The following is a 12,162-nucleotide window of genomic DNA, read 5'->3' as shown; positions in this document are numbered from 1 at the left end:
AAGCGGTAAGAGAAGGTGAAAATTTAGTTACAATGTTTCTTACATAGCTTTTATAGATCTGATGTATGATATGTATGTATGTCCTACTTCTAACTTCCCATATTATATTTCACACAGTAAATATTGTAGAATCGTGAAAAAGTATGTCCACAGGAATACCTTGTGACATGTAAGCATATTATGGTTATTGTAGGAATAAAGAAAAGCTAAAATTAGTATGTAAAATTACTTTGATTTGCTTATTCCTAAAGGAACTGCAGATAGCAGACCTTTTTTCTTTAATAGCTTCTGTTACTTTCCCTGTTGCAGCTCTTCCTCTGTATTTTACCTTAGTGGTTGCTGTGGACCATCTCAGCATTCTGAAGGCTGCCCGCTTAATCTCCTTCTACGAAACTGAAAAATTTTAAGCCATTGACTTGATTTGAATGAAGTGGAAGGAAACAGAAGCAGCACTGTGAGCAGCGATGCTGCAATCTGGAGGCTTCCCTTTGTGGGGACCAAGCAGCTTTATGGATACAATTCTCTGTGAGGCTACACAGTTTCCAGACTCACCCATTCATTTTCTGGACATTCCAAACCACAGGTTAAAGTACTTATGACAGACTCTTACCCAGAAAAAGACAGCACTGGCACAGAGGGTGATACGTATACATTTCCCCCAGGTAGTAAAGGGGACACGCTCTTCTTCCTAATTTAAAACAACAACAATAACAACCAAAAAAAAAGTGTAGTTAATGGATTATCACAATAAAATTGTTTCTTTTTCTGCTGTCAGTAAAACCTAGGCTTAATTTATAACCTTCTCCCACTTTTTTTATATTTCTTTTAATATTTCTTTTTATTTATTTTCCCTTTTGTTGCTGTTGTTGTTTAACATTGTTGTGGTTATTGATGTCGCTGTTATTGGATAGGACAGAGAGAAATGGAGAGAGATGGGGAAGACAGAGAGGGGGAGAGAAAGACAGATACCTGCAGACCTGCTTCACCACTTGTGAAGCGACTCCCCCACAGGTGGGGAGCCGGAGGCTTGAACCGGGATCCTTATGCCAGTCCTTATGCTTTGCACGATGTGCGCTTAACCTGATGCGCCACTGCCCGACTCCCCCTTTTTTTAAACAATTATTTTTCAAACATAGTCTTCTTACATATGATTTCACAGTGTGTGTTAATAATTTCAAACTCAAGCCTGAATAATACTATCTGCTAATGAGTTGAGCTGAGGGGCTGGGCATCTGACAATGTCAAGTTGTAATGCTATACTGCTGAGCTTATCGCCAATTCTAGGAACTGTACAAGACAAAAAATTTCACAGCTGTCGGAGCCAGGCAGTGGTGTACCTGATAGAGTGCACATGTTACCATGTACAAGAACCAGGATTCAAGGCCTTAGTCCCTGCCTCCAACGGGGCAGCTCAACTTGAGCAGTGAAGCAGTGCTGCAGGTGTATTATCTCTCTCCTCCCATTTCCCCCTCTCCCCTCTTCATTTCCTTTTGAGAAAAAAAAATGTTTCAAATTTGTCTGCAGATACTAGATATTCAGGGTGTATTTCTTGGCTTAGCTTTATGTATTACTTTTGGTGTAACTATAAATTTTTACTTTGTTTTTTTTTTTAAATCCTCTATTTAAAATGTTAAGAAAAAAACAAACGGGAGTCAGGTGGTGGTGCAGTGGGTTAAGCGCATGTGGCGCTAAGCACAAGGACCTGCATAAGGATCCCGGTTCGAACCCCCAGCTCCCCACCTGCAGGGGAGTCGCTTCACAGGCGGTGAAGCAGGTCTGCAGGTGTCTTTCTCTCCCCCTCTCTGTCTTCCTCTCCCCTCCATTTCTTTCTGTCCTATCCAACAACGATGACATCAACAACAACAGCAATAATAACTACAACAATAAAAAACAAGGGCAATGAAAGGGAAAATAAATAAATAAATATTAAAGAAAAAAACAAACATCTATCAAGATTTCCCAGGATTATTAGAGAAGCTATCACATTAGTAATTGCTACAAATACATGGCATTTACTTTGTGCGAGGTAGGAAGCAGTTTTACATGTTAACACAGTCCTGATTGTAGTAATTTGCAGGAGTGACTCTATTATTCCCATTTCATAGTTAAGCAAATTACAGTACAGAGGAGCTAAACATCTTGGCCAAAATCATTTACTTAGTGAGTTTCTGGGCTGAAATCAGAACCCAGGCAGTTCTGGCTCCAAGATACCACTAACAGCTGTTGGTCTCTTTGACCATAGTAGTGTATTAGCAACAAACAAAATGAGGGAAAAAGCTGAAAAAAAGTTAACTTTCATCTTTAGTGTTTTAGCAGGCAATGTTTCATGAGAAACTTAATTATCAGCAATTTAAAATTTATAATGGGGGCACAGTAGATAAAGCATTAGATACATAAGCCTAAGCCCTTAACCCTTAAAACCCTAACCTTAAACTTGAGTGAGGCCCTGAGTTCGATTCCTGGCATCATATGTGCCAGGGTGATGCTCTGGTTCTTTCTTACTCCCTCTCTTTCTCATGAATAAATCGTAAAAAATAATAAAATTCATAACTGGCAGTTTTCAATCACCACACTGTCTTTCTGTCATTGTAAGCATTTGTTTTCCAGTCCTCAAGAGATATTATGAATGTCTAATTGTATCTGAATTTCAGCTTCTGACCTAGATGTACATGCTTTCCGCAACACATGCTCTGACCTAGTCTCTCCTAGTAAATAGTGAGAACAATTCATAATAGGGATCATCTGAAACTTGTTACTAGGCAAAAGACAACTGCCACCTTTTGTTGGTAACAACACTTTCATTGATCACATGAGGGGGCTCAACAGCTTCCTTCTTCACTATCAACCGTCTATAAATCTGTGATTCAATCTATAAAATTGATCACTCTGGATCATTCCAAATGCTTTTGATGAGAGCATTTTCTTTTTGTTTTTGCCTCCAGGGTTATCGCTAGGGCTTGGTGCCTGAATTATGAATCTACTGCTCCTGGCAGCCATCTTTTTCCCATTGTTGTTGCTGTTGTTACTGTTGTTGGATAGGACACAGAGAAATAGAGGAGGAGAAGGCAGAGAGGAGGAGAGAAAGACAGACATCTGCAGACCTGCTTCACCACTTGCAAAGTGGAGCTGGTGCGTTACTGCCTGGCCCCAAGTGAGAGCATTTTCTTTTCAAGAGATATTTGTATTTAGAACCCACTGTCCTTATGCTAATGACTGCTACTACAATCAGTTCTAAATCGCCTATGTTGTTGGAAAGAAGCAATAATGAGGGCTAGGTGGTGGCGTACCTAGTTAAGTGCACACTTGATGGTGTGCAAGGCCCTGGGTTGAAGTCCCCTGGTCCCCTCCTGCAGGGAAAAAGCTCCACAAGCTGTGAAGCAGGGCTGCAGGTCTCTCTCCTCCTCCCTTCTCAATTTGTTGCCCTTGTTGTAGTTATTATTGTTGTTGATGATGTCATCGTTGTTGGATAGGACAGAAAGAAATGGAGAGAGGAGAGGAAGAGAGAGGGGGAGAGAAAGGTAGACACCTGCAGACCTGCTTCACCCCCTGTGAAGTGACTCCCCTACAGATGGGGAGCCAGGGGTTCGAACCGTGATCCTTATGCTGGTCCTTGCGCTTTGAGCCACCTGCGCTTAACCCGCTGTGCTACCACCTGACCCTTGTTCTCAAATATTTACACACACATGGATGAATCTATGTGCATATGTAAACACATACATATTATTTTTGCAACCTCAGTAGCTGTTTACATTATATAACCTTACATTATATAAAACGCCTGGCAGATAGTATCTGCACACAGCTGAACTTTGACAGACATCTCTCCTGCCTAGCTTTGACTTTGAGAGGCGTCCTACAATTCTGTGCATCTCCCAGCGAGGAGGTGGAGCAGTGACTCCGAATTATGGCAAGATAAAGGAGAGGTTAGTCCAGATAGATGGAGGGGGTGACGAGGCCTTGGAGTCCTGGTACAGGATGGCAGAAAAATCCCTACACTGGGGGGTGAGAGTGTTTTTACAGACACCTTTCACAGGGAGTTGAGAAATTGTACCCATGTGTGAACAACTATGCTCTAAAATGGCAACCCTCCAATAAAGTGAGAAAATAGAAAAAAAAAAGAAAGAAAGAAAGAAAGAAAGAAAGAAAGAAAGAAAGAAAGGTGACTAAAGCAATGAAGATACAGGTGAAAAACTGAGAATCAACTACAGGACCGGTGACATAGCTCACTTGGACGGTGTGCTGCTTTGCCATGTGCGCCACCCAGGCAGGAGCCTGGCTCCCATTGCATTGAAGGAAGCTTTGCTGCTGTGGTGTCTTTCTCTCTCTTTTCCTGTCTCTCTGTCTCTATATTAAAAAAGGAGAGGGGGAGAGAGAATCAAGTGAAAAAACAAATTCACCTTTCCTTATACATTCATGTCATATAATATATTTATTTGTGTGTATATATGTACACACACACACACATTACTGGTATCAAATAAAAGACAAAAAATGCTTGTGTATAAAGAACATTTATACCAAAATCTCTACATAGTTTAGTTTTCTGATATGAAAAGGACCTTTTTGTCTAGCGTGTTCCCTGTACACACACACTTTGTTGGGAGTTAATGGCTTATAGCACAGTTGGTGACACCCAGGTACAATCCCTCATCACTCCATGATGAAGCTAGGTCCACTGCCCCATCATACCTGAGAGCCCCAGTGTCCCTTTATTCTGTGCCCCTTGTTAGCAGTGCTTCACCTTGGCTGCACACTAAAACCCCCCTACAACTCTCAGAACAATGCTGTGTCCAGAACACAGCCCAGGTCACCGAGTTCCATCTAGTGGGGAAGGGACCCAGTCATTAATGTTCTCCCAGGTCCTGAGGGAAAGTCAATGTGAGACCAAGGTCTAGAACTGGTCTGCATCAAAATCAAGGAGCATCCTGTTTACCTGCGTGATCTCGTTGATTACCACATGAGTGCACCGGGCCTCATATTCTGGCCGGGGCTGCTCCTCCTGCTGTAATTCCACAGTGTCCCATTCATACTCAAGTTCTGCCTGGCGCCGCTTCCAAAACTCCAAAAACAAGGTCACTGTCAGGGGGAGAGGGAAGGGGGTCCTGTGAATCTTCAATGATGAACCGTTTCGTATTAAGTCTCTACCAAACAGTATCATCGTTAACATCTATATACGGTCACCATTTTAATTTACAGGTATTGCTAACAGTTAATGTTTTTTCTTTCCCCATTAAATACTATATGTACATGTTATGTGCAAGGACTTAGTCACCACCTGCAGGGGGAAAGCTTCATAAGCAGTGAAGCACTGCCATAGGTATCTTTCTCCCTCTCTCTGTCTCCTCCTTCCTTCTAAATTTCTGTCTCTCTCCAAAATAAATAATAAACACTAAAAAATATAGTTCTACAGTCCCTAAAGCCTATCTCCCACAACACTGCCATCAATAGCTAAGCCCTTACTATGAAGAAAATCTGTAAGATTTTTCTTTTCTTCTTTTTTTTTTTGGAGTCTCCAACATATACTGAGAATAAAGAGCAAAAGACACATTCTACTTTAAGGAGCTCTGACTGAATGGGAAGTGGAGTGAAGAGAGGTGTAAAGCAGACAGATATGCACAATGGAATACTACTTGGCTGTTAAGAATGATGAAGTCATCTCCTTAGCCTCATCTTGGATAGGGCTTGAAGGAATCATGTTAAGTGAGATAAGCCAAAAGAAAAAGTATGGGGGCAGGGAGAATGGAACTAAGATGGCAGCTTGAAGACATCTCTGCAAAAGGCTTCTTTAAACCTGGGAATTCTGGGGAAGGGCAGGATCTCTAGGCCAGTGGTGGAGGAAGTATGCAGGAGGGGTCAAAGTGGAACCACTGCAGAGAATTACAACCTATATATAGCCTGACAATGGGCTGCTGAAAAGGTCAAAGCAGATACAGAGATGCCCCACCAAGTTGCAGATACTACCATGACACCAACCTGACTTCCCTGGGCAGATGACTTTACCAGTGTGTCCTGGAACCCCACCTCTCCAGAGCCCTGCCCCACTGGGGAAAGACAGAAGCAGGCTGGGAATATGGATGACCTGCCAATGCTCATGTTCAGCAGAGAAACAATTGCAGACACCAGACCTGCCATCTTCTGCACCCCATAATGATCCTGGGTCCATACTCCCAAAAGGATAAAGAATAGGAAATCTTCCAATGGAGGAGATGGGATGCAGAACTCTGGTGGTGAGAATTGTGTGGAATTGTACCCCTCTTATGCTACGGTCTTGCCAATCATTATTAAATCAATTAAAAAAATTAAGTAAAAGAACAAATAATGAATTATTCCACTCATAAGCAGAACTTAAGAAACAAGGTCAGAAAGGTGAAACACAAAGGACAATTCCTACTGGGTTTGGTATATTGTACCAAAGCAAAGGACTCTGGGGAAGAAGGGGAAAGGAGGGATCAGTGTGTGTGTGTGTGTGGGGGGGGGGAGTATGGTGCATGATGGTGGAAAGGACCTAAATTGGTGAGGAGAGCTTTTGCAGAGAGATGAGAAATTCATCTTTCACAGGGAGATGAGAAATTGTGCCTATGTACCATTAACCTCCCAATAAAATGATAAAAGGAAAAATTTAAAAAGAGCGCTGTTCAGAGAAGGGGAAGTGACCACATTGGTGAGTTTTGGGATGACTTCGCTGACCAAGTCGAGGTGGGATCTTTGTGGTCCCCTTCCCCCCAGGAGCTGCTCACACAAAGATAAGGAAGGCTAAGGGAGCCAGGTAATTTCCAAGACATGCACAGAATCTGGCAGGGAATGGAGGCAGGTGTGACTGGGGGTGGGGCTGCCAGGTGCTGAATTCCATGGGAACAAAGAGCTCCGTGTGTTCTGTGAGGGGTTTGGATTTTTATGCACAAGGGAGAGGCACCGTCCCTGGCTGAGGGTAGCTAGGCATGGAGAAACTCAGTGGCAGGCACAAGATAGGGCTGCTTTGGCTGGGAGGCTGAGGACGCTGGCCAGGTCTGAAACTTTACTGCCATTCCTTGAAATGAGAAGGGCAGAAAGAGCCCAAGAAGCACAAGCCCAAGAAGCACAAGCACTGGCTTAGTGCTACTCTAGCTCCTGGGGGCCGGTGGTGAGATGTCAAGAAGGCAGGTAAAGGTCTGGATCTGGAAAAAGGTCTAGACTGAGCCAGGTCTCATATTCTCAGAAGTGATGAATGGAGGAGCCATGGGAGGAGAATGGAGGCAGGGGCCTGTGGTTCCCCCACTGACCACACCATGAGTACTAAAGTGAGCCTAGGCACTAACTCAGAAGTTTTCCTTTCTTTCTTCCTTTCTTTCTACCTTTCTTTCTTTCTCTTCCTTCCTTTCTTTCTTTTCTTCTCTCTCTATTTCTTTCTCTCTCCTTTCAATAGAAACATAAGTAGAACAAGGGGGGGGGGGAGGGAGAGAGGGAGAGAAACAGAGATACCTGCTTCTCCCCTGCATGTAGGTCCATGAGATTTATGACATTATTAGACATTAAAAATATTTATTAATCAGAGAGAGAGAGAGAGAGAGAGAGAGAGAGAGGGAGGATAGAATACAGAGGTGAGAGGAGGGGAAAGAGAGAAATACAGAGGGGAAAGAGAGAGAGGAAGACTATAGCGCTGCTCAGCTGTGGCTTATTTATGGTGATGCTGGAGTTTGAACCTGGGGCCCTGAGGCCTCAGGTGGGAAAGTCTCTTTGCATAACCATTATGCTATCTCCCCAGCCCTCACTTTTCATTTTTTTAAAAAAGACATTTCCTTATTTATAATGCCTGTGAGAGAAGCAGCCTGGAGAAAGTACCCTGGTCCCTGTCCTGGGTGGGATGCAGTGAGCAGGAGTGGGAGGAAATTAGTGGAGCTGTAGGTGGACTCTGGGGCCACTGAGTCCTCTGTGGACAAACTGTGACCGGCAGGTCCTGCTCCTCGGTGCCCCCTACTGATTCATTAGGCTGAATCCTGGCAGAGCCCTACAGGAAGCTTTCACAGAAAGTAGCATGGGAGATGCCACCACCTCCTAATGTCCCCTAGATCCCGGTGTCCTTGACAGACACTATACTTCCCTATAACCCCACAAATCTTCCTTTTCAATTCACCTCAGAACTCCACTTCTACCATGGTATTAGCTTTCCACCTCTGACATTCCTTCAATGCAACGTCCCCCCCCCCCCATTAGTGTGAAAACCTCACAGTGCCTGCCCTCTAAAAGGGTGCACCCCATTCTCTCTCTCCCGCTCCCTCTCTCCTGCTCCCCCTCTGCCTCCAGGGTTACTGCAGCGGCTCAGTACTGGCACTATGAATCCACTGCTCCTGGCAGCCATTTTTTCTATTTTATTGAGTAGAATAGAGAGAAACTGAGAGGTGAGGGGGGCTTAGAAGAGTGAGATACAAAGATAGACACCTGCAGACTTGCTTAGCACATATGAAGCCATTTCCCTTCTGGTGGGGAGCCGGAGGCTCGAACCCTGATTCTTGCATGGGTCCTTGCACTTACTACTATGTGCACTTAACTGGGTACGGCACCTCCCAGCCCGCCTGCACCACATTCTCCAGGCTGTTCTCTCCTCTGCCTTTTAAAGCCACACAGCTTGTTCATCCTGATCTGTATGTTTGCCTACAACTAGAATTCTGCCACCCATGATACTATTATTGCTTTCCTGAGGACAATGGTTTTATTTTGTCCACAGCAGAAACATTAGCACATGGCAAGCACTGGGTATTAGCTGAAGTGAATGAATGATTTGCAGGATGACACACTTAGGAACTTGAAGACTCCCACTATGAGGGCCCCTGAAGGATGAAGTCATCTGCCACCCTGGGTACCTGCTGGTGCCAGCTGCTCCTCTCTGTGTGACAGTCCGATTGCCACCACTTCCTGCTATACCAGGTCTCCCGAGTCCACACCACTCAGGAGGAGAATATGCCATGGAGAACTTGATGTTGCACTGGTGATGCCTCACTCCCCAAACTCTGGCTTGCTGACTGCCAGGAGCTCAAGTAAGCAGTTGAGATGCCATCCTGTGGCTTCTCCACTTTTAAACTTACTCCAAGGCTCAGGCCTCATACCAGGCGGAAACTGGGGGCCTTTCCAGAGCAATGAAAAGGTCTATGGTGGCCTGAAAGGTGGTGCAGTGGAGAAAGCACCAGGCTCTCAAGCATGAGGGTCCCAAGTTCTATCCAAGGCATGGCACCTGCCCAGAAAGATGTGCTGGTTCTTTTACCCTTTTGTTAATAAAGAAAAAGCTTGTGGGTGGAAAGAAGGTGTCAGGCCCATGATGGCCTCTTCATGAGTCTAGTCTCCTGGAAATGCTCACAGAGATCATGCCGGACATCTCCCTCGGGTTCCTGTAACCCCTCTATGCTAAAAATATTGTCATGTTAGGAATGCTGATGTTTCTGATGTTGTTCTTCACCAATTCTCAACAGAGAATTTCCTTTTCTGCAAGGTGAAGAAATCATGTTTCATTTTAAAAAATCAACTGGTGGTCATGAATTTCTATCTTCCAGACATGTCTGTTTTGAAAGGACACTGTGATGAAGGCCTGTGCACGTCAGCACCAACAGGCAGGTAGCTTCTCTCCTAAGGCTGTTAAAATGAGACAGGTGCTTTCTGATTCCTGGAACAGAAATGCAAGACTCTATATCTCTGTGTCAGGCAAGGCAGACCCAAGGACACAGAACTAACACCCACCCACCTCTCGCCCTCCCTCCCTCCCTTCCTTCCTTCTTCTTTCCCTTTTTATGGTTCCACCAGGGTTATCACTGGGACTCAGTGCCTGCTCAGTTTCACGACTCCCAGCATTTTTTTTTCCTGTCCACTACATTAGGGGGTGGGGAATTTTTCTTCTGCCAAGGGCCACTGGATGTTGAGAACATCATTTGCAGACCATACAAAATTATCAACTTATAATGAGCACTTGTTGAATTTCCAGTCCCACCCATGGTTGTCTTGGCAGGTCCAGACTAAATTATTTCATGGGCTGGACAATTCCTGCTCTAGACGGAGGGTGAAAGAAAGAGATGGAGAGGGAGGGAGAGTGAGAGAAGGAGAGACACTGTAGTGTTATTCCACCAATCTCAAAGCTTGTCCCCAGGAGGTGCTCCCAAGTGGTGGCCAGCCCAGGGTTCAAACGTACTGTGCTCTACTGGCTTAGCTACCGGCTGCCCCCTAGAAACCAGCATTTTCTACTCCACTCCTATTTCTCAGAGCCCTAGAGGAGGCAATGCGATTCTACCAAATAAATTATGTATTTCTGTGTCTCTTTAAACAACTCGCTACAATTTCATCAATATATACTGCTTTGGTCATTGCTCTAAAGGCTGGAGACTGTCAAATTATGAACCAGAGTTCATAATCTGGGCTACTTCCTGTCTTTAGGGGTCCTATGTGATTTGCTTAACCTCCCTGGCTGTCACTTTCTCCACCTTTAAAATGGGAGTGTCAGAGGTTAGGTGGTGGTGCGCCCACTGAGTGCAAACTCGTCACCATGCTGAAGGACTGGGGTTCAAGCCTCTGGCCTCCACCTGCAAGGGGAAAGCTTCATGAGCAATGAAGCAGGTCTACAGGTGTCTCTCTTTCTCTCTACCTATCTTCTCCCCTTTCTACCTCAGTTGCTCTCTGTCTCTATTGAATAAAATAAATATATTTTAAAAATTATTAAAAATGAGAATGTCTGATGGGGAAGATAGTGTAATGGTTATGCAAACAGACTCCCATGCCTAAGGCTCTGAAGTCCCAGGTTCAATCCCCTATACCACCATAAACCACAGCTGAGTATTGCTCTGGTTAAAAAAAATTTTTAAAAATTCCTGAATAAAATTTAAAAGTGAGAGTGTCATAGCTATACATTTATTCAGTATCTGTCTAGCAGCAGGAGATAAGAAAAAAGTAAACCCTGTCTTTTCTCATAAAAAGCAATATAAGCAATTTTATCAGTGCTGTTAAGGGAAACAGAACAGATGCCCTTTCCCCTCCTCCCTGAACAGAAAAGATGAAAAGGCTATTGTTTACCAAACCCTGAACTTTAGGACAAGCTCTGCCTGGGAGGTGGCAGGACTACCAGCCACCCAAACATGAAATGACTCAGGAGAAACAGCTGGCAGCAAATTCTCAACCCTGAAGGTAAAGACTGAGCATTGTGGAGGGCCGGGTTAAGCACACATGGTACGAAGTGTAAGGACCCACAAAAGGGTCCTGGTTTGAGCCCCTTGGCTCCCCACCTGCAAGGGAGTTGCTTCACAAGTGGTGAAGCAGTTCTCCAGGTATTTATTTATCTTTCTCTCTCCTATCTCAATTTCTCTCTGTCCTATTAAAAAAAAAAAATACTGAGCACTGCAGGAATGGGCGGTAGTTTCTTGATTCCCCATTTTACAAAGCTAAGTTGTTTTTCTTTTTGAGGCTCATGGAAACTTTTTTAAAATAGCAGTCTAACCCTTTCTGGAATTCTCTGGGGCCTAGTCACTGCTGAGTCACAGTACTGCCTGCCCCAGATTGAGAGCAAGAGTGCAGGATGTCAAACAGGAACTTCCTGTTCTGTCTCTTCTGATAGGGCTCCCTGCAATGACACAACTGCTGGAGCTCCCAGGGAGAGCCCCATGTCATGATTTCTGGGAAACCACACACCCAAAGCAGCTCTAGGTGATCAGAGAAGCTTGTCTTCTACACCAGAGGCTAATGACAGGGGAGGGAGAAGGGCACTGGGCCTTGAGAATGGTGCCACAATCTAAAGCAAGTAAGCAGTAAGTGAGGAAGAAGCTTGAACTCTAAGAAGGGACTCAGATCAAGAGATGCATGTTGGCAGGTGGGAGTGCTCTGATGGATGAAGGGCTGGATTTTTTTTTTTTTTTTTTTTTTGCTTGTCCAGGGTTATTGCTGTGGCTTGGTGCCAACACTGCAAATCCACTGCTTCTGGAGGCCATTTTTTTCCTTTTTCCTTTTTTTGTTTAAATAGGATAAGATAGAGAGAAATGGAGAGAGAAAGGGAAGATAGAGGGGGAAGGAGAAAGATACCTGCAGACCTGCTTTACCACTTGTGAATCGACCCTCCTGCAGGTGGGGAACTGGGGGCTCAAAACAGGATCATTGTGCTGGTCTTTGAACTTTATACTCCCTGAAAATTTTCTTTAAAGATTTTAGGGTGCCAGGTGG

General features: G+C 44.4%; 1 protein-coding gene across 5 annotated transcripts in view; it reads right to left on the bottom strand.

The window, feature by feature from the left end:
* The window catches only part of ANO6 (anoctamin 6), a 217,735-nt gene that overhangs the window by 23,559 nt on the left and 182,014 nt on the right, over positions 1-12,162 (bottom strand). For all 5 annotated transcript variants that reach the window (XM_060191443.1, XM_060191444.1, XM_060191447.1 and 2 more), the window contains 2 exons: positions 4,934-5,076; positions 611-688 (listed from right to left, as the gene is read on the bottom strand). In XM_060191443.1, coding sequence (XP_060047426.1) covers positions 611-688; positions 4,934-5,076 — 221 coding nt within the window. The remainder of the gene's footprint in view (positions 1-610; positions 689-4,933; positions 5,077-12,162) is intronic.

This window comes from Erinaceus europaeus, chromosome 5 (genome assembly GCF_950295315.1).
Source record: "Erinaceus europaeus chromosome 5, mEriEur2.1, whole genome shotgun sequence".
NCBI lineage: Eukaryota > Metazoa > Chordata > Mammalia > Eulipotyphla > Erinaceidae > Erinaceus > Erinaceus europaeus.
This window is presented reverse-complemented; position numbering and strand designations above follow the sequence as displayed.